This window comes from Patagioenas fasciata, chromosome 5 (assembly GCF_037038585.1).
Source record: "Patagioenas fasciata isolate bPatFas1 chromosome 5, bPatFas1.hap1, whole genome shotgun sequence".
NCBI classification, from domain to species: Eukaryota; Metazoa; Chordata; class Aves; order Columbiformes; family Columbidae; genus Patagioenas; species Patagioenas fasciata.
In genome coordinates, this window is record NC_092524.1 from 4,125,543 (window position 1) to 4,148,739 (window position 23,197).

General features: G+C 40.4%; 1 protein-coding gene across 9 annotated transcripts in view; it reads left to right on the forward strand.

Annotated features, from left to right (window-relative positions):
* The window catches only part of NAV2 (neuron navigator 2), a 368,230-nt gene that overhangs the window by 201,928 nt on the left and 143,105 nt on the right, over window positions 1–23,197 (forward strand). For 8 of the 9 annotated variants that reach the window (XM_065839241.2, XM_065839242.2, XM_071808810.1 and 5 more), the window contains 2 exons: window positions 12,245–12,362; window positions 16,605–16,657. In XM_065839241.2, the coding sequence (XP_065695313.1) occupies window positions 12,245–12,362; window positions 16,605–16,657 (171 nt within the window). Of the gene's footprint in view, window positions 1–4,566; window positions 4,673–12,244; window positions 12,363–16,604; window positions 16,658–23,197 lie in introns of those variants that run through there. The other variant, XM_071808808.1, reaches the window with a different exon arrangement.

A 23,197-nucleotide genomic window follows, 5' to 3' on the forward strand; every position in this document is an offset into this window, starting at 1 on the left:
GCATCACCTGCCCCATCTCATCCCCAGTAACTCACAAGGTCAGCGAGGAATGAAGCAGCCAAGTTTTCCTCTTATATCAAGAAGAGAATCCTTCTTCACCCCAAAGGCAGCGAATTGGTGACTGGGGTCTTGCGCAGCGTGTTCATGAATGGCATTTAGGGATAAAAATACTTGTCCTTTTATATAGCCATAAACTCTAATTGCGTACAGACTAGCAGTTTCCTGTTAGGAGGGATATTTCTTAAATTCCTCGTAAATACACAAATACATTTGACTGAAAATGTCTCTTTTTGTGACACAGACTATAGTGGAGAAAGGGGATCTCAGGAGTTTTCACAATAACATATGTACTTAGTAATTTTTTCCTGTATTCCCTCATTCTGCATCCTCAATGAGGATATCGCTCTTCTGAGTTTGATCTGGTGCAGAATGTGCGGCTTTAACCCTTACCAATTGTCTTCTAGCTATATAATTGGCATATAGATCACTATATAGAAAGCACTCCGAACACTTTAAATGGAAGCAGGAGGAGCTACGCTGGGTCAGCATAGACAATTTAATTTAGAAGGTTATCAGTCAGTAGAAGATTCAGTTAGATTCGTATCTGTGAAACAGATGGCCAACTGCAAAATGATTAGGTTAGGTTTGTTATGTTTGTGGAAATTAATTCAGCAGGCTTTTTTTAGTTTTGTTTTGTTTTAAAAAAAAAACAACAAGACAAAACCCAACAACTTATATAATTTGGTAATGACATAGCAGGAAAAATTTATGGAGACCACCTTAATCTTTTGTATAAAAATATGGCCAAACCCTGGTGATCCCTCGATATGCAGAAAGCTTTTTGCTGTAGCCTGATTTATAGGATGTGTGGCAACATAGTAAATGATGTAACAATGACATAACAAAAATGGAAATGCTGCCACCTATGGATAAACAGTTATTAGTATTTTCAAATGCAAGAATTTTATCTCAAGATCTCATTAGCAAAGCATTTAGGGCCAGATACCTTTGTGGGCTGTGTCCCCTCATCCATGTGTTAATGCAAATATATAAGTATATATTCCTCCTTTTCTATTCAAAAGTGAGGATCAGGTTTTTTTAAATGCTGGAAATTTAGCACTTCTTTGGGGTTTTTAAAAGTATCTGCAGTTTTCTGAAAATTTAGTTGTTTACTTTGATGGCTACATGGAAGTTGAGTGCCTGTGATAATGTGGCTCTAATTGGGATGCTGAACCCTTCTGAGATTCTTAATCTTTTACTGTGTCTTTGAGATGGAGTCTTTACCACACAAATTAATGCTCAGCTGTCACAGAGCATTTTTCACTATCTTAAAAATGCAGCTTAAAATAAAAATAGGTCTTTCAAAAGTAGGTCATACCCAAGATTTGTCTAGCCAACTGTCCCACTTCTGACAGTGCCCAAGAGCAGGAGGAGCATTAGAAGAGCGTCAGTAGGAACATGGGTAGAAGATACAAAAACTTTTTAGAAAGGTAATTGTCCCCTTCTCATCCTCTCGCTCTTACCATGAATCTTTAGAAATAATGGAATTAATATGTGATTCCCCGATGACGACCTTCAGTCAGGCTTCCTGTTTGGAAGAGCTAAATGTGTGTGAAGTAATTGAGACTTGAGTACATGCTTGAAGCGAGCGTGTCGTAAAGTGATTCCCCAAGTTTGGGTCTTGCTTCCTCCTCCTTTTGTTCCTTCCATCTCCAGATTTTGCATTCATCTTGCTTGGCAGATCTAGTGATGAATAGGCTGTTGGCCTTGCTAATCAGCTGCGCTGATTTTTCATGCATGGCTCTGTTATATCTTGCTTTATGTCCTTCCAAGTGTTGGAGAGCACTACCTTTTGCCAGCTTTTGGCAACTGCAGAAGCGCTGGCTTTTGTGAAAAATCTTGGACACCGAACTAAGTTACATTTTACAGAGTGCGAAGGGTAATGCAGATGACTGATGGTTTTTTGAGTGACATTAGACATCCCGCTCACGGGAGCAGAGGATGGTTTGCCGGTGACTTCACAGTATTGGTATGGACTGAACCTGTCCAGCCCCTGGTTTTCAAAACTCCATTTTTTCAATTAAGCACCAAGCAGACTCAAAAGGGATTTCTCTCTTGTCTTTCTTGGCTAAAAGAGATCTAGGATTTGGTCTCTTGGGCAAAAAAAAGGCAAATTTGTGTAATTCCCATATTCCCTCAGCAAATTGCCTTTGTTAAAAATTAAGAAAAACCTTTGCATTGTTTCTGGCCTCACTATTTGGATTTCATCTTCACACATCACTAGGAGTTGAAATGGTTTAGAGTCCTGTGCCTTTGAGACCAACTTTCATTTGGAGTTGCTTCACAACTGTGAACGTTGTTTTGGTGAATTAATCCTCTAAGCAATCAAGAGAAAATGAAATAGAGGAATGAGTTTGTGCTTCAGATGCTACATGGCAAGTCAGGTTTCATTTCCAGCCCTCTGCAGATTGTTATTATCTCTTGGAGTCTTTTCCTCAGCCTTTTTCTCCAAGTCCAATAGAGCACTGACAGTTTTGATCCCGCACGCAGCCGTGGCTCTCTGCCCAGAGGAGATGATGCTGAAACCGTGCAGATTTGGAACCCCAGGTGAAAAATACCCATGAAGTTATAGCAGCTGTTTGGAACAGTCTGACACACCTTTTCCAACAAGAGAAAATGAGTCTGTCTTAATTAGAAAAGTTTAGAAGACTTATTTGCTGTCAGAGGCCACGTGTGCCAAAATCACATGGAGTTTTGGGAACTAACCACGTTGAGTATTGGATGCTTATAGCAGAAGGGTTTATTTGAGACTGTAGCGTCCTGGGGTTAGATCTCTCTTCCTTCTTCAATCGTCAGAGTTTTTTGGGGGAATATGTGCAACAAAGCTGGTGAAGGGTTTAAATAACAAGTCTTATGAGGAATGGGTGAGGGACCTGGAGAACAGGAGCTGAGGGGAGACCTTCTCGCTGTCTACAACTACCTGAAAGGAAGTTGTAGCATGGACGAGGCTGGTCTCTTCTCCCAAGTAGCAAGTGATAGGACAAGAGGAAATGACCTCAAGTTGCACCAAAGGAGCTTTAGATTGGATATTAGGAAAAATTTCTCTGCTGAAAGGGTTGTTGGGCATTGGACCAGGCTGCCCAGGGCAGTGGTGGAGTCACCATCGCTGGAGGGGTTTAAAAGACACAGAGATGAGGCTCTTAGGGACATGCTTTAGTGCCATAGTTATGTTGTGTTTGGATTGTATGATCTTGAGAGTCTCTTCCAAACAAAATATTTCTGTGGTTCTAAACCTCCCCCTTCTCACGCAATGCGTTTCCTCTCCTTGCACGAACAGAGTTGTTGCTCATAGCAAAGTCAAGCGTTCCAGGGCACGTCAGAGCTGCAGCACTTGGTGCTGTGTAGGTGGAGCAGCCGCTCCATGTCCTGGATAGTCACAGGTTATTATGTTCTCTTCAAACTCCATCAAAGCCCCATCCATCCCCCACCTCCCCAAAAACAAACACGCGCCCTGGCTGGCGTGAGTGGGCTTCGCTGGAGGGCAGAGCTGGTGTGGAGCCGCTGTGGCGACCGACTTATTTACTTTTCATGGGGCAGTTAAAAGACCCGTATAGATTTTACTCTGGCAGAAGTGAGGCCTTTGAAAGATAAATAGTGAAAATGTCAGACATCTGTCTTTCAACGTGGCAAGAGGGGAGGTGAAGCAGTCATCGCTTCTCACCTTGGCAACACTGGCAACGTTATTTTTTTAATATTAGAAATTCAAGCAAAGCAGCTTACAAGGGCTGATTCTCTATATTTTTAAGGAATGCCGGTGACATGGTCAGACTGACCATGGGATTTAGGGTGACTTGCATGTGTTGGGGTCCTGCCCGTGTTCCAGGTCTTGCTCAGGACAATGGGCAGGTTGTGCAGGTGTCTACTTGAGGTTTAATTCACCCTTATACTTTTTAGCTTGCATTTGTAACAGATGCAGCCTTCAAACTTTTGACCAATGTTGTGAAACCTTCTAATTTTGAAAAAGGATATTTGGGGATTTTTGTTTGGGCAGCATGCAGAATCTTGCATTTCTGTTCAGATTTTCAGATTTCTGCAGGCATTGGGAGCATTTAGATGGAGGGGAGTGTCTCTGTAGTGGGTAGAAAGTCTCCCAATTCTGTTAACAAAAAAAGCCAAACAAACAAAACCCAAAAACAACCCACAAAAACACAACCAAACCACTATTTTTAGTGATTTTCTTTTCGTGCCTACAGTATCTGACAGAAAAGACCTACCGAACTTTATGCTGCAAATAGCTTTGTTCTTTCAGACCGTATATAAAATACGTTGATCCTGTTTGATGTCAAACATGGAAACTTCGTGTTACAGACATTAATTGGTGAGAGAAGAGAGCAGTGGGGGTGTAAGGGAAGCGCTGCAGGAGGGGTGGGAGTTTTTAAATGTGACAGTGTAGGAAATCTGAGCTCCGTGCACGCGTGACTCCAGCTAAAATTAACCATCCAGTCTTCGCATGCCAGTATATATATCATGATTTAACTGTAGACCCCTTGAGAAGGACGAGCAAGCTGGACTCGAGCAGTATATATTCATGTTAAATATGCCCATAAGTAGTACGGCCTTTCAGATCCCTGCTCGCGGGAGAAGTAAATTTTCCTGTGACCATTATAAAACAGTAAGCAGCTCTTGGCTCCTTGATAATGGCAATGGGGCTGTTGAACAGGAACGAACTTCAGCCTCAGAAGTGATGTTTTTATTCCCCTCTTCCCCTTTCTTCTGCAGCTTCTTAAGATTTTCTGTGGTTTCTCTTCGGAGTAGGAATGTATCACCTTTCAGATAAGCCCTTTTCTGTTGCTATTTGTGTGTGGTAGTAGGTATAAATGGGTTTATTTCATGTCTGAGAACTGTGATATTTGAAAGTAGTTTGGTGTGCGCGGTAGGTGACTTTTTAGAAGACGCTGAAAAAATGAGTACATTTGCTTCTCTTGTTCTCTGAGGTCAATTATGTTTTGCTGGCGTGAGATCAAATCAGTTGATTCCCCGTGGCCAAGTACGGCTTGGAATGGGCTTTGCTGATCGGCTCAGCAAACTAAACTCTGTTTCTCTTTTGGATAGGCAAAGGAAATGGTGCAGGTGTGAATGTAATCTCGTTTCTATTCAGGATTTAAAATGTTTTGCAAGGGGGAATGAGAGGGTGGCCACCTGCTTGGCGCGGTGTGTGGTTCCAGCTTGAGGGGGATTTGTATATGGTAAAAGTGTATAATGGGAGCATTGAGAGCAGAGCGTGCCGGATACCGCTACAATTACTGGCCTCATTTCACCTTGTAGCTGGTCTGTAGGAAAACGTTGCTTTGATACGGAATGTAGAGGCAGTAATGGGGTTCAGAAATTGTGCAAGTGCAGGGGAAGAAAGAAGAAAACGTCTCTTTTTTTCCTCTTTATATTAACTGTAGTAAAATATTCAGTAGGTTAAGAGCAACTAAGGCGCTGGCTAGGGAATTTAAAGTGTATTACTTGTTTAGCATCCACCAAAGGTTTATTTTACACAATCTCAGAGGCAGCAGTTCAAGGCTCTGTTACTGGAAGGGCTTGCAGGCGTGTGAAAATGTACACATATGCTTGGCTGTGTGTGCTGTGAGTCAGCCCATCGCCTTTGAATGGTGGTCATCTGCATGAGAATAGCTCTCCCCAGTCGAGAATAAGGCTTTAAAGAGATAGAAATAAATAGTCCCAGTGGCCTTTGTTTAAATTACCCATTTCTCAGTTTAACTTCCAAAGGGTAGTTAATGTAGGTAGGTGTCCAGTAAAATGTGATATTCAGCAGAATACCTCCCACCAGCTGACTAATAATTTAAAGCTGTTCCAACAGACATTTGCACATGTGAATAGATGAAATAATTTTCTTTAGTTCCACTTAATAAATGGTAAAAAACCATAGTTGCCTCTGTTTCCACAGAGGAGTGGGAACTAAGACCTCAGTTTGTTACAGCTGATAATTGAGGATACTTAGGAAGTTCTAGAACTTTAGATAATTGGTGGCATTTTACTGGTATCATATTAGATAGTAGTTAATTATTGTGACAACTATTTTTAGGGGTTCGCAAACGTACGGGTTCCTTTCAGGAGGGTCCTTTTACCATCTCACCTGCCTCTCAGGAGGAGTCCACCTGCAATCCAGCCCATCACCACCTCAGACTTGGAGTTTCTGGTGGTTTCCTCCCTTCTTGTGAGTAGGATGGAGTAAACAAGTCCCCAGGCTCCGTCCTCGCTTCCAGAGTGCTTCCAGCATCTCTGAGCTCAAAGGAGACAGACCCAGCCTAAGGCTGATGTGTCCAACCTGGCTTAACCGTTCCCTGCCTGCCCATGTCCACCTCTCCCTCTGAGCTGGGGATCACTGGGGACCAGTGGGCATCCCTAAGGACAGGGTACTTTTATTTTTGCTTCATATTCTACTCCCTACATACCTTAAGCAGTGTTCTTAAAGAAAATGAGCAGACAGAGGTCTTTCCTCTAAGCCCACTAATACATTTTTTTTAATGTGGAGAAATGTGACCATACGTTATATGGTATTCTATGCACTGCATTTTTGGGTTTTTTCCTTCTTGCAAGAGCTTACATTGAGAAAACAACCCAGTCTTGGATAGCAGCTTGAAGCTTCACTTGTTCTAGGAAAGCCAGTGCTGTCCTTTCATTGGGATTTTTGTCCTGGTACAGATGTACAGATACAGGATCCCTGCAGGATTTGGGAAGCGCATGGGGGCAAATAAGGCCACAATTTATAAGAAAACTCTGATAAAAGGTCTGTGACAAATGCTGTTAGATTTGATGTTTTAATCTTTTCTTTTTACCGTGTGCTTCTTAGTTGTCCTTTTGCCAGTAACTCAGCAAAACATTGCCAGGGCCATCATCTCTATGCGCTCTCAAAATAGCTGTTGTCACCAGGGTGCTCCCTTGCAGCGTTGTTCAGCCAAGCCTTTGGCTTTAGCTGTTTACCTCCGGGCTTTGCAGCGTGATATCTGTTAATTAGATCATTATATTGGAGTGCAGCATGGACCGGCGTGAGGCTGCAATTAATGTTAGCAGTCAAAAATCGTGATTTCGTGACTCTGCATGTGTAAATCCCATTACATCGGGCAGCAGTGAGTATCTGGTGGGCTTTTCTCCCCCCGTATAGCACTGTGACAACTGCAGGCATTGCCATTAGGATCATCTCAATAATTTGTGTCTATTTTTAGGTTTCGGGGTTTTTTTGCCCCCATGAACTTCAGTAGGCAGCATGGTCAGCGGCAGCACAGGCTTTGCATTGTACTGGGTGTTCTGGTGGAGTTTGTTGGTGTGACTAACCCTTGCTATTAAATGATGAAAAAAGCCTTGTTCTGCTCTAATTATACTACGTGATGTCAAAAAGATGCTCTTCAGCTGTTACCAAATCCACGAGAGCCTGATTCACGATAATTATTGGAAGAAAATAATCAGAGTGTGATTAGTTAGTAACTGGTGGTGAGCGAGGGAAAGAAAGGCTTGAAAATATGCTTAGGCATTTATTGTAATTAGAATTTTTCTGTGGAAATGAGGGGTAAGGAAGGAGTTCAAGCGTATTTTCTACTTGCATAAAAGAGGGGAATTCTTTTTTGAGTAGTTTAGTGTGAACCCTTTCCATAATGAGCATGTTTTAAAATACTAATGGAGAGGCAAAAAACTGTGCGTAGTTCTTGCATTCCCATTTGGATCTAAACTCTGTTTAAAGGAGACTCAGGAGTACATGGTAATACTCAGAACCTTAATATAGCAGCTTCAGGGATGTGATGGGTCTCCTCTACTATCTCTAAAGGCTCTTCATGGATTCATTGCTCTCCTGAGTCTTTTCAGACCCTGTTCCCTGGGTTTCACTGTGGGAGCAGAGGAACATAGTCCTATAGATACCGTGTTTGGCCCTGTCCACCAGCAGATCAAGCAGAACCTGCCCATCGGCATCTCTGAGCACCCAGGTACCAGCCTATTGCCTCCAAAATGGGATCTGGAGAAAGGAACAACACGGTTTGCGATTCCAACTTCAGACTGTTACGGCCAGCTAGGCAAGCTCTAGTTTATTTGGCTTTTTGGTTGATTTTCCCAAGGTTGACAAGGCTGGATGAATTACTTCTAAGCAAACAGAAGCTTCAGGCATTTTGCTATTTTGCTATTTGCTATTCCCCAGCCCCCCCCCAAGTCCTTAGTGGTGGTTGCATGGTCTCGAATTAAAAAACCCATTCTGCAAAAGTCACTTCTTTTTGCTGATTCAATATTCAATGCGGTGCTGGAGCCTCAAAGTGACAAGAAGGTGCAAAGTTTCCTAGCTGGAAAGTAAGATTTCGCTGCCCTTCAGACCTCAGTCTCCCATCTAAAATGTGCTTTAAATAAGCAGGTGTAATGCGAAGGAAACGGGAGGGGGGAGAAACCCAACTGAATTTCAAAATACAGTGTTCTTGCTGATTGAACACTTACTGTTCTTTATAGACAACTTTCAAAAGCTTTAGATATTTTTTTACCTGAAAACCTTGCTACTTTGTCCGATAGTGGTTTAGCCATGACTCGTAATGTGCTGATTGCTTCCAAAACCAATCTTTACCTGTAATGCCCTTAATTCAAACCTGATAAAATCAGGCTTTACCTGGAACACTTAATTTGAACCTGATGGATTGAGTGGGGAGGGAAAGAGAGAAGGAAAAAGAAATCCCATTTGTTTTTAATTTGTTCCCAGATAACTGGACTCCTAAGATCATAGACAACAGAGAAATAAAGCTACTGAACAGCTGAGTCCACCTTTAACAAAAGCCAGAACTTAGACCCCAGTTAAACATTAAACTGGCTGCTCTCAGGCACAAAGACCTGCTTATGGTGATAATGTCCAAATCGCATTTTTCGCTCGATTTTGTTAACTAAGATAACAAAGCTGCCTCCAACGATTTTTGTACTGTGTGAAATCACTGACAAGTTTTAGAAACGCATACCGGTATATATGTTAATAATAAAGCGGTATCTCTTTGGTTGTGGTGGCTCAAATATTTCACATTGCAAGGTTTTGTACTTTTAAACTATTGACAGATTAGTTTATTTTCATGTGGATATTCAAACACGTGGCTTTGTAACCTGCTTGCTGAACATGCCCAAGGAACATTCAAAATTCATGTGCAGAGACAGACATGTATGAATGGCAACTTTCTCAGCAGTGCTTTCCTAGTTCTTTTATTATTGTTTTCCCAATTATTTGCCTGTTTTTGAACATTTGAAAACACTATGTGCTTTGAAACATTTTTCGTGAGTCTAGAAATAGCAACCATTGTACACTTATATTTCTTTTCACGCGTTTGTATGGAAAAGGAAAAGAAACATTAGGAATCGTGTTTGTGCAGTACATTACAAAGACTTGCAACAAACAGGTTTTGAAAACATCCTGGAAAGTTTCCATAATTAGCTTAATATATGCCATAAAAATGAGCAGTGAGCATAAAGAGCTACTACGATATGCTTGGGTAATACCCCAGCTGTTAGAATGCTTCAGAGTCACTTAAAAAGGCATATTATTCATATTGCAAAATAATGGGTTATAATAAAGTTTTTAAAAGAGAAGCACAGATTTATTTTATCTGTATTTTCCTGCAAAGGGCTTTCCTAATCAACTATTTGAATGAAATAATACTCCACACCCTTAAATACCCCAGGAACAGATATGTTCTCCATTGTGGTATTAGTGATGCATTTAATTGAATATTTTATAATGAGCACAAAAACTCTGCGTGCAATTTGGATACCAAACACAGACCTTGACTTCAGCACACCAAGTAGGAGTTACAAGAAGCATTTGCCAACAGAGAGATTTTCTTTATGTGTTATTTGAGACAGTGAATCAGAGAGCGGGTATTTTTGGGGTGTTTCAAGTTGTCTCCTTGACCAGGAGGATTTGTGATGCAAATTAGGAATTTCTTTCACGCGGTTCTGTTTATTTACAGGGTATGAATACAAGGTCTGGTGTTCCTGGGTGCAGCAGGGATTAGTGCAGTAGGAAACCGCTCTGAAATGTTGGGTTTGCAACGCCAGCCGTGCGTTCTCACAGTGGTTTGACTCCAAAATCAATCCCAACCAGCTCTCAAGGTCTTGCTGATGCTGTAATTTCAGGCTTTGCCAGGAGGGGTCTGCTCTGCTCTTGGGATTTCTAAACTCCAGAGCTCATCCAAGCATTTGCTGGATTGCGTGATGATTTGCATCGTGGAAACGATCCAGGCTGGAAATGATGCATCAAAGTATAATCTTATATTTGCTGAAAGTCCTCCTGCAATAAACTGGGACATTAATCACAACCTTCCCATTAGAAAATACAGTTATTGTGTTTGATAAGTTGCTTGTCAGCTAAATCACAGCATCACTGTAGGGGTGTGTGGACCTTGTAAGTAGTTTCCAACCCCTTTCCTGATGTGTCTTGGAGACAAGCAAACTAGAACCATGGGGCAGAAAAACAGGTGAAGTCCATTCCAGTTCCTTAAATTAATTAGATCTTTACAAGCATCTTCCTGTTATGAAAAATGTTTTCTTGTAAAAGGAGTTGAGGAACACAATGTTTGGTTTGTGCAAAGTGTGTGTGTGGGGTTTTCCCTTTTCTTCTTTTGTTATGCTAGGAAAATCACTCATGTACTCAGTGTTTGTTTCGTTGAGATGTTTTTTCATTGAGATGTTTGCTCTGAAGGTGGAAGTAGAGGATAAATGCTGGAAAACACGGCCATGTGTTTTAGATTTTGAGTGGTTTGTTCATTGCTGATACCAGTAGTGTATTACAGGTTTAAAAAAAAGCACAAATGAAGACTTTATGACCAAAATAACTCTAGTCAAAATATCTGTTCTTCATTTTCTCATATTAACACTGGATCAGGATGTGGAAGAGGAGCATGAAATTACATTCCTTGTATTATTTCCAGGTTCCTCTGTCCGGTGTGACAAATATTTGACTGTAGAGTTGGGAGTTGGCCTTTGACTCTTATGAAAGAGAAGAACATAAGTCTTGCGTTTTCGATGTGCTGCTGAAGATGCTTCTGAAATCAGTAGCCATGGCTATGCTTGGTCATGTTAGTTGATAAGTTAAAGGATTTGTGTTGATACACAATGGTCTGGGGAGTTCCTGGGCAATTCCCTGGGTTTCTGGGGAATTAATACAGTTGTGCAGACCTTTCCTTCCAGATCAGTGATTCCCCCGCTCATATGAGACAATTATCACTAGCATAGTACTTTAATTAAAACAATAATAATAACAACCCAGTACATGGTGGTTTATAGAGACTGTGGACAATTGGCAAGGGTCATGCATATTGCATTTCCTCCTGCTCACTGATACTGGGATGAAGGTAGTTGTAATATGCTAGACATTCTTGAGAGTTGGACTGAACCTAAATATTTGTCTAGGTATTTGAAAGATTAAATCCTGATTTTTAGTTGATTTTATTTACTTCTTTGGAATATAAACAAATCTTATTTAAAAAGTATTCCCTTGAATTTTGTCCTATATGAAGAACAAAAAATGTTATTTAATTCAGAAGCATAAATTCCTAGTCTAGTATTTTTCCTTGTTTTTGGGAACCAGGCATGAAAAAAGCAGTGCTTAATGCAAATGAAAGAGAGGTTTTGTCTGCTTTGTTAACTTAGTTCTCAAATAATATGTTTTAAAATAAATCTCAACAGTTAGAAGTTTGTATGAGAGGTTCAAATCAATTTAATAGGCCTATTTAATCTGTGAGCTGGAATTTATTAGAATGGGTAGATTTTTAAGACCTCTAAAGGCTTGTTGGGGAATATAACAAAGGAGTTTCCTCAAAATTATACTGCTATATGGCTAATATGTACCAGAAGTGGTTCTTGGAAAATAACGTTTAGAATTTCTCAATAACAGATAAAGAAGGAAAATGTAAAGAAATACTTGGGTGTAAGTTGAAATCTCTTCTACATCCTCGTTACTGCTCCGTTCAAGCTGTAACACCTTCAGGAGATTATCATCGTCTTCTGTGAGCTTTGATGTCACATTTCTGAGTAGGAAAAGCCACATTATAGTAAACTGAATACTTGATCTGCACAATGCCTTGAATTTTAATGTCGTTGACATCTTTCAAAGAGCAAATATGCAATGAACTTATATCAGGCTCTCGGATACTGAGAGAAACAAAGAACTCTCATTATTCAGGTTGATGTTATAACCAACAATTTCTTTTTGTTTATCTCCTAACAGATTTATACGGATTGGGCTAATCACTATCTAGCAAAGTCTGGTCACAAGAGATTGATAAAGGATCTACAGCAAGATGTGACCGATGGAGTCTTATTGGCTGAAATAATCCAGGTTGTAGGTGAGTGAGTTTCTCTTTTTGTACCAGGTATCCACCGTCTCGCTCAGAAATTCACTGTCTTTATCTTGTACATAAACACAGGGAGGAGCAAATCCACCAAACTGCATAGAATTACGTAGATAATCTTCCTTCAGAGACTTGGCTAATTTGTTTGATAAAGCCTGGTCTTAAAGCATAGTGGAAAAATACTTGATGTTACTGATAAGCTTTCCTGACCCAGCAGCATCACTGCACACAGATGAATGTTAAAAAAGGAGCCGATGAGGGGTATTTTTCTCTTAGGATGCTGTCAGCCTTCACTATCTCTATTTCTGATACCTTTTGGGGATTGATCTGAACAAAATTCACAGTACTGGCCTGCTGTGTTGAACCTTCTGCTCCAGCCAGCTTTGGAAAATCCACATATGTAGCTAGGAAAAGAGACAAAAATTATACCCCTTTATTATTTATATTTATTATGTGTCAGAAAAAAGAAATCTTTCATAATGAGTTTTCAGGTGAGGAAAATCATTTATCATTTAGGACAACTCTCAAGTATAGGCTAAGTTCTACAAAGCCTTTGGTTCCCTTTGTTTGCACTAATATTTTTAGATAATGAAGGTTCTAAACAATTTTCTCCATTGTCCTCCTGTAAAACTGCACATTTTATCCTGTTCCCTTGGGCCTGGATCCGTCATTAGTCCCTTCACAGGCTCATCCATCTGGTCCTTGGGATGCCACAAAACACACACACGGGCCAATGGAGACGGATGGGATGGGAAAACCTGCTAATGGGAACTAGGACAAGTATCATTAGAAACAAACTGGCAGATCTGAGATGCAAATTAAGAAGACAGCAGTGAAGTAACGAGACATCAGTGCATGCATATTTATGTGTTCGAGATGCTGTAAACAAGCTAGTTCCTTCCTTTAACGCATAAATCTGCAAGCCCTGGTTGAAATGGTGAGGCATTGTGCCAGTGAATCACTGGAGCTGCACTGGAATCTGTCCAAAAAGATTTAGTCTCAACATACAGAGCAACATTATATCTCAGTAGCATTCTACAGACCCAGATGTATAAAAACAGGCCATAAATTGATTGTGTATGGACAGGTATTTACTATGAACGACGCTTCATCCTGTGCATGTTTCCTTCAATAGGGAAAATTTTTGGAATCCTAGCAAATTAGGTGTTGGTTTCTTTCATAGATACCCAGTTACCCTCATTAATGCCGTTGTAGAGAACTCCTGTGTGAGAACGCGGGTGAGAATACCACCATCAAAATGTGAAGGCGGTTGTTCCAAGTATTTCAGTGTAGCTGTTTGAGTGTTGATTTGTGAAAACTCTATGAAATTCAAATTATTCCCTCTAAAACACACAGAAATAATATTGCTTACTGTATTTTGCTTTGATTCTCGTTTTGCATTTTTTTTAGCCATTCTATTTTACTTTGATTCACCTTTGTGTTTGTTTTTCTTTAGCCATTCGTAGAGCTGCCTTTTGGCTAATATTTCAGATTAGATCTGCAAGCTTTCAAAAGTTGAAGTACAAGGCGAAGGATTTAACTTCCAGAGACTGTTTTCCACGTGAAACAAAATTCACAGAATCGCAGAATGTCAGGGATTGGAAGGGACCTGGAAAGCTCATCCAGTGCAATCCCCCCATGGAGCAGGAACACCCAGCTGAGGTTCCACAGGAAGGTGTCCAGGCGGGTTTGAATGTCTGCAGAGAAGGAGACTCCACAACCTCCCTGGGCAGCCTGGGCCAGGCTCTGACACCCTCACTGGGAAGAAGTTTCTTCTCAAATTTAAGTGGAACCTCTTGTGTTCCAGTTTGAACCCATTACCCCTTGTCCTACCATTGGTTGTCACCGAGAAGAGCCTGGCTCCATCCTCCTGACACTCACCCTTTCTGTGTCTGTAAACATTAATGAGGTCACCCCTCAGTCTCCTCTTCTCCAGCTCCAGAGCCCCAGCTCCCTCAGCCTTTCTTCACCATCTTTGTTGCCCTGCGCTGGACTCTCTCCAGCAGTTCCCTGTCCTTCTGGAACTGAGGGACCCAGCGCTGGACACAAGTTCATATTTAAACATAACTCAGTTCAATCCTCCAGATTAACGGTGAAGGGAAAGTCATTTGTATCCACTGCCTATGGCCTTGGGCACGCTGCGTCTCGTTGTCACAAAGATGGTGATAACTTTCACACCTAGAAGCAGCTTTAACTGCAGCCTGCAAAATAGCAGCCTAATGTACTATGTACTAAGACACCTGCTATATACAGTTTAAATGAGAGGTTTTAAATGCAGCCATTAAGATCCTTCCTTCTTATTTGTCGTGTGCCGGGAATTTCTGGACATTCTCCAAAGTCATCAAAAATGGATTCAGGTTTAATTATCAGTGACACAGTTTTTCTTTTGTTTACCATCTGAGATTTACATCACAGATGTTGAATCTTGAAGTACTACTCAATAACCAAACTGGCAAAAAGAATAAATGTGGTTTTGCTGGTGTTTTGGGTTTTTTTTAAATGAAAACTCCGTAAGAGTTAATGGTTATAAAGGGACAGTGATCACAGTCCTTTCTGCTTCCCTTTCTTAAGGGAAATAGCTGCGTATTTAGGAAAATAAAATCTTAAAATTAGTAATAACTAGGTAGTGCTTTTACCTTAGCATACAAACAAGGAGCACAACTAAAAAGACATTAAACCAAACATCACTGCATTTGAGTTTAGGGCAGATAAACCTCAAACTTCAAAAATGCTAATGATAATACAGCAGTGTTACAGGGTGACAGTTTTCTTCTATTTTTAATTCTGTTAAAATGTATTCATAGCATGCTGATTTCAGTTTTAAATTTATGAGTCTACTAAAGAATGCACAAGTAATATATGCCTTAGTAATGCCATACAAACGTAATAGCTATATTTAGATTCTTGAATGCAGATATACCAGGGCTGTGTATGCTCTGAAGTTGGGAGTATATAAAATTGTCAGTTGGTTCCCTGTGAAAATCTTCAGTGTGCTAAAACTAAACCTTAACTCAGTCGAACAGGACTTTTCCTACTGATGTCCAGGATATTTTGTGGAGTATTTTAATCGATCAGTTACAACCAAAGTTAGATGATGTACAAAAGCTGTGGTTTTATAAACATGGATGCAGACAAGACATGTTACAGGTATATCTGAATATTCTGGGTAACGTGTGTTCCGATTGTAATTAATTGCATTGACTCAAGCAGAGTAGATCTTTGCTCTGGGTTTCAAAATCATTCGCGATTACTCCAGGTAACTATTGCAATTCAAATTCATGCCGTGACTTATCTCAGCACAGCTTTTGTCTGCTGTCATGAAAGTTGTACTGCTGCATTTGCAGAGGAAGTTTACAGGTTTATATTTCCAACCAGTATCTTGAGGTCAAGCCCAGCAGTACCATCCAGTGATAACTTTTTATCGTGTTTTGGCTGGGACGTCACACAAAGGTTCCTTTTACTAATATCTGAGTGGCTGTTCAGTTAAAAGCTGCAGGTGACAATTCTGATGCAGGTGACGCAAATCTGTTCAACTCATCAAACGGGATGTGAACGCCAACTTTGGAAACCCAGCTTTGATGATAAGTGGTTCTTCAGCCTAGCACACAAGTCATTTCAGAGTCCAACACTGAAATGTGAAACTGAGCAAACTTAGACTCTTAAGGCAAACACTTAGCCACCTCGACAACTTAATTATTTCACTTGAGACTTGAAAGATTGGAACTGTTGTCTTTTTCTGGATGTTGCATTGCGAGTAAGCCACGGACAAGAAGCTTGGAAAGTAGTCTTGCGGTTTGTGCTTTAAGAAAAAAGTAATAGAAGTAGTATCAGAGTAATTTTCCCATCTAAATTTTAAATATATATTCACTCTATAAGCAAATCAATTGATGCACAACCATCTGTATGTGTGTAGCGTTCACTTTTCCACCCCGCAGTGATTCAGTTTCCAGAGTTAAATCTTGTGTGTAGTTTGAAGGAGTTACCCGTCACCGCACGAGATGTTGTGGGAGCAGTTGTTTCCTGCTCCCAGCTGTCTCGGGAGGCACAACCCACTAGAAAACTCCAGCTGCCTTTTTATTTTGATGGCTCTCAGTGTTTCACACGTTCACTTTGACTGGACAACTACAATCTGAAAGCCCTTTATTTAGCTAGCAGCAAGTGCTCTGGAAATAATTGCAATAGAAGTCTTTGGTATAGTTGTTTTGTTTTCTTTATTTCCTCTTTTTTGCCTTTCAGCAAATGAAAAGATTGAAGACATCAATGGCTGCCCAAAAAATAGGTCTCAAATGGTAAGTAGTAAAGTGGTTGGTTTGTGTGTTGAGTATTGAGTGAGAGTGTGTGACTTCCATCTCTGAGACTTTTAATAACAAACTTTAATTAGTTTTTCACAGTAGTGAGAGCAAAGGTATAATCTGAAGAATATCAATATTACAGTTCTTGCCTCATTGTACTCTACAGTAATTGAATTAGGTCATGTCATTTATCACATACTTAAAATCAATATTATTCTTACGTCGGTATTTTATATTTCTGAAATTTCCCATAGTAAACAGCAATGTATAAAAATAAAATTTGCTTCCTCCATGTAGACAGTAGTATTGCAAAAGCAGCGTTAGGTATTTATTTCCAAGTTGTGTTAAGAGTTCCTATGTCCCTTCAAAAGAGACAAAATAAATTAGTAAAATGCCCTAAATGAAAAAAAATGAATTGTAGGCTTCAAGATATTTTATGTATGCAACTTGTTTTGACTGCTAAGTTTTAATTTGTAAAAGGAAAAAGTTGTTTGTCTTGCTCGTACATAGTATTTCAAACTGCAGAACCAAAAATTAGTGCAGTAAAATTAAAAACCCATAGTACCTGAAGAGCGTGTAAACTGCGAATATTGGTGAAGCTAAAATTACAGAGAATGCAAATAATAAGAAGCCAATTTTTATAATGCATCCTGAGAGTGTTTAAAGTTTCTGACCTTTTAAAGAAGGTTATTTCCTTTTGTATTTTGTGAACAAAACTCATTTTGCAGTATAAATTGTGAAGTCTTCTCTTTGCATTGCAAATTCTCACTGTGGGACATTTGTTCCGTGGGTGAAGCTGTGTTGATGTTTTTCATTTCTGTGGCTGTTCCCAACTGTCCCGACCTCCATGCCTGCAACTTGAGCACGAGCACCCGCGTAGTTAAAGATGAAAGATTTGATGAGAGTTTGCCATCTTAAGTCAGAAACCACGCTGCGTTCTGCTGTTCTGCTTTGGCTTTTTGGGTCTGTCCTTGGAAGTTATCAATCTTGCTCTATAAAAAGGAAGATGTCCAAAAGATTTATCATAGCTACTTTTTAGTGCTTTGAAGAGGTTGTGCTATTCTTGCTATAGCCACAGCAGCTGTCTGGAGTATAAATAATAGAGGAAATTTTGACAATTATTATAATTTAATGTTTCACCAGTGTATGCCAAGAACTGAATTTCATTCAGGACCGGAGTCTGTAACAAATTCCAGGACATCGTAGCTAAAAGTCAGTTTAAGTGATTACTCTCAATGAAGGAGCAGTGTTGTTCTGTTGGATGCATGCTATAGGTTGCTTATATTATAGAAGTCAGATCTGGTTATAACCAGGCACATAGTGAGGGCACATGCTGGGTCAGGAATTGTGAGGAGTACTGGAAAATAAAGAGTTTGCTCCGTGCCTCCTCCTCTGGTGTTATTCTGGTTGCTCATTCAGTAGGATGTGTCCCCATCTCATGAGGCATCCCCAGCAGCTTACCTCACGTGCAAGGAATGAGGATTATGCTTATGGCTTGTTTTTATTAACTCTGCATGCTTACAGAGCTTTTTATCATCTCACAGTAAAGATTCTTAGGCAAGAACATAAGTATCTCCATAGAGGTGGTGTTCACACAGTCGCTTGCGGTCTTTAAGGAGACAACCCTTCTCCAGATCTCCTGCATTCTTGAAAAAACACGGGTGGTACACAATGGACACTTAAGATTCAGCTGGACAGGGTGCTGGGCCATCTTGTCTAGACTGTACTTTGGCCAAGAAACATTGGAACAGATGATCCTGTGGTCTGTTCTAACCTGGTTTTCTATAATAAAGGGGTTTGATTTTTTTTTTTGTTTGGGTTTGTGGGTTTTTTGGGGTATTTTTGGTTGGGGTTTTTTTTTGAGAGATAACATTCTTCATCCTTTGCATTTTAATGCATTCTCCTCTGAATACAGTTTACAACCATTCCCCAGTGTGTGAGAGCTGGTGTTTGTGTCTGGTACTTCTGGTTCGAAGAAGTGGCAGAGGCAAGGCTACCCGGTCAGCTCAAACACTCAGCCAGGTCATGTCTAGTCTTATGTTTTCAAATTATTTTTGGTTACAGATACCTGTATCTATATTGTATTGTATTGTATCTCTATAGTGTCTGTAAAGTGAGCATCACAGATGAGTAGATTTGAATTATAAAAAAAGCAACATAAATCAAAATGTAACTTGGCTCATTGAATAGAAATACAACAGAGTTTAGAGGGAAGCCTTCTCCCATCATCTGTCCCCCTGTGGCACTTATCTCATTTGTAGGCTCACCATGCCATGAGCAGAGACTCATGAGCTGAATTGTGGAGAGCCAGATCACGTCCAGCCAGATGTATCAGCACAGCTGGAGCAAATCTGTGTCTCCCAAGCCCATTAAGGGGGGTGTGGAAGCAAGTGTGTTTGCTTCCATGTGGCACTGCCCTAGGCCAGTAAAACCCACCAGACCTGAGCAAACTCAACACAGAGCCAGATCAGGTCTCTTTGCGTTGTTGTTCCCATTGCTACGGTGTTGGAGAGCATCATACAAATTTACCCAGACCTAGCGTTAGAGGCAGCTTGGGTCTGTCGGGCTCCAAGCCAGGCGCTAATAAGCCTTGTCAAATTAAGTTTAGTATTGCGGAACCATTTGGGACCATCCGTGCTTATCAACCTCGTCCCAGTGCCAGAAATGACATGACAAGGACCCCCACTGGCTCCATGAAAAATCACTTAGATGAGAACATATTCCCCCTCGTCATCTTGTCTGGGTTTCTCTGCTGCAAGGCGTATCCTTCTCTTCCTTTCCTCCAGATACGAGTTGGCTGGCTTCTATAAAATCTATTATAGACTTTTCTGTATCTTGTCCTCTGCATAAGACCTGTTTCAGGTTTGTTTTTTTCCAAACCTCTGTGGTTTTGTACTGTAGAAATTCCCCTAAACAAAAGCCTGTAATTGTGATGATTAGTTCCAGCTGACATGCAGAAAACCCTGTGGTTGATAGAGGATGTTGTATGGAGAAGAGGCTCTGGGACCAAGGAGGTTTGGAAACAGTCACCACAACTGCATTTAGGCTTTTAGAATGAAGCACAAGAAAGTATTGGTATGGTTCTTGAGAACAGGGCAGAGGAGGGTAGAATAAGACTGGTTTCATCTCCTACACACTCCTGAAAATAAAAGACTGAGGTCAACAAACCCGAGTAGGCCTATCTTTGTTATTTATTTATAGAAACACAGGGATCTTTTTCTTTCAATTTGCCTCTTGTTTTGGGGATGATGTTAGAGCTCAACTTTTGGCATTCCATAGGATAATGGACTATATAGGAGGTACCGTCTAGGCTATTCCCTTCTAGGTGGTGAAAAATTATTCTTATTCATGTGGATACCTTTGCAATAATTACAGTAGTTACCTATTGTAAAAGGTTCATATCACTTATATTTGTAAAATGATAAGCAAACAGAAAATAGAGTGCTTAGGTGAGTTGCTATATGTTGTATACCAAGTCTGGCTGTAATGGCAGTCTCTAGAAATCTTGCTCTGTAGGGGCTGTGTTCTGTCTGTGTAAAATAGGGTTTTTGAAGGAAGTTTCACAGCAACATTTTAGCAGAGTGTGAGAGCTGAGTGCTTTATTGTTTTGTACATTAATGTATGGTTTTTGTATAGCACTGCAAGAAGGGGAAAAAGGGAGGCTGTTATGTTACCTATTACATGCAAGTGATAAACCGTAACAGATGATAAAATGGTAGAGATTAGATGGTATAAAAAGGCGACAAAGGACAAGATGTTTGAAAGATCAGGGCATTAAAGTGGAGAGCGAGGTGAGGGAAAGGAGAAGATCCATACCAGCTAGACTAGAAGTGACTGGGGAGAGAGGTGGGTAAAGAAAGTTAAATTTATAGATTTGAATTTGAAGACAAAGAAGAGAGGAGATACTTGCCAGAGAAGGGGTATGTTGGCAGACACAGGCAACACAACTGAAGATGGGACTGGATGAAGGGCTAGAGGAAGTAGCAGCAGTGTGGCTCATAGGAGGCGCAGAGGGGTTTTGCCACCTTAAATGGAAAGGTAAGAAATGCTGAATGTGGCGGTGCAAAGAGATAAGACATATCTCTATATATATATAAGAAAAAAACGTATGAGGAGAGACTAATGAGAAAATAGATTTATTTTTTGTCTGAGAAGCGGTAGTTGATGGTGAAGGGAGGAGGATGGGGGAGTCTGTAGGTGGATGAAGCAGACTCTCATCTTCCCCTGCAAAGCCTGGGGAAGTTGTGGGACACCCAAGACAAGAATTTGGAGCAACAGGAAGGAATGTGGGCTGACCCAACACCACAGCTCCCTCCTATAAATAGAGTAGGAAATAACCGTGGTTCTCGTGTGGGTTTGCGGTTGGGTTTTATTATTTTAAAGCGTGATCACTTTGTGTATGTAAGTATCTATGTTATCAAAGAACAAAGAGGAGGTATTTATTTTTTTGTGTGCTTTTCAAAAATCATCCCTTTCTGATGCAGATATCAAACTGTAGTATTAAAATAACACTGTTCAGTCTTTCTACTACTGTCTGTCTTGCAAATGTAGATAATCCTGTAGTGCAGCCTGGGTCAGAGCCTGAACTTCTTCCCAAGGACTTTGTGAAAATTAAGATGAAGGCCATATCTCCAATATGATGACTTCACTTGCAAGGAAGCCGTACTCCAGTGATGGCAATTTGACTATTATTTTAATATTTGACTGATTTCTTGTATTCCTACAATGAGCTGTTGTGTGACATATGTGACACACAAAGTCAAAGAATCATTTGTATGAAATTTTTCCAGCCTGGTAAGGACCCTGGTTTTGAATTGAGGAGCACTGAGATTTTTAATTTAGTTGTTAGAGCCACTTCCCTCCTCAGCATAGACCCTTGCCAGCTCCATCCCCTGCTTTATGAGTCCTTTTTTTGTTGAAAATCTTCATTACTATTTGTATGTTGGATGCTATACATATTTCTGTGTTCTCAAAGAATTGAGATAATAAATGTGAATGCTGCTGTGATATGGCCCATACTTGAAGGGTATATCTGGGGACACATTAATGGGTTGGTTGTCAGGAATAAAATGAGCTGAAATTATCTATATCACCTGAGCAGTTAACTATGTGGGGGTCACATCCGCAAAGTGGGTGAGCGGATGTGTTCTGTGTGACTGCTGTAAAAATAAATACTCTTAACTATTTGTATTTTTCTCATGGAAAACAATTCTATCTTTGCTCTTCAAGAGCAGACACCCAGTTTAACCTGCTCCTTGATACACGTTGAGCATTTCTATATATCCGGTGTTATCTAAATGTTGCCGTAGCTCACCACAATAAATTTGCAAGGCTGTTGCTCCAAATGCTCCGTGCTGGTGGGGCTGGAGTCTGCTTGCTGTGCTGCCCGTTGCCCAAAGCCAAGGAGGACTCTGCTGCTAATTCAGGAGCAGCTCCGCCGGGATGATCAAAAGCATCACAAGCATTTTTTTCCCTCTGCAAATTCCCGGCATAGAATCTTAGAAACGTATCCCAGTGGTTAAATATAGTCATATATTCTCAAGTAATCCTATTCTGAGGTTGCGCCGAGAAATGTTGTAAAGGGCGCTTTTCCATCTTTTGGTAGGACTTCCCCTTGCTTTGCTTGGGGAGTTTGTCTCTATTGCCAGTGTGTGTTTAGAAATTTAAACTGTTTAATGTTACTACGCTAACAAATGGGTATCTTTTGGCCCCAATCCATGGTATGTTTCCCCACAGCTGGAGGGAAAGACGTTACCCGGAGCCATCCCACCCTGGCCAGTTGCAGATACCAGTTTAGCCCCTTCAACTGCTTGTGGAGGCACTTGGCCAAGTGTTGAGTTTAGGAAATGCTCGAAGCATTCTCCAAGTGTCCTGTGTTTCTGTTGGTCATGTATGAAGCCGTGTTGTCATGTAGACAAGAGTGATTTACTATAGAGGTGATCTGCCAGGATGCTTGTACTTAGATGTCCTTCTTCCTCACTTTATAATGACTATTACTCCTAGAAAAAATTCATTTTACTGTCTCTACTTCTTTCCAGAGATCCAGGCTGCTGTTTTGCTATTATGCTTACCATTTGTGGTAAGCAGTACAGTGAAACATCATATTTAACAAGACTGTGTCAAATTTCTCTGTCAGGTTTATGATGTGAGAATTAAAGCTGTTTGTATGGCAGTTTCTTCTAGTGCCCAGGTCTTTGTTTCTTTTTACAGGATAGGTACTACTAAGCTCTTCACTCTTGAGTATCTGAAACAGATCAGAGCTTTTGCAAAGGATTATACAGCTCAGAGGAGTAAATTTTTTGTTTGTGTCTTGTCTTAAATATTTGATTTCCAACCCTTGTTGATCCGCTGAAACTGTGTGATAATAACTATTTTAATTTATTAGTAATACATATCCAGAAAATTCTATTCTCTGCTTTTTATGTAGGATGATTTTTTACATGTTTGAACAATACAGTTGCGCTTGTCGCAAGCAATTATGCAGGAGAATTTCAGTAGGAGACGTTATGCAGGATCCAGGTGCAAGGAAGGAGGAGG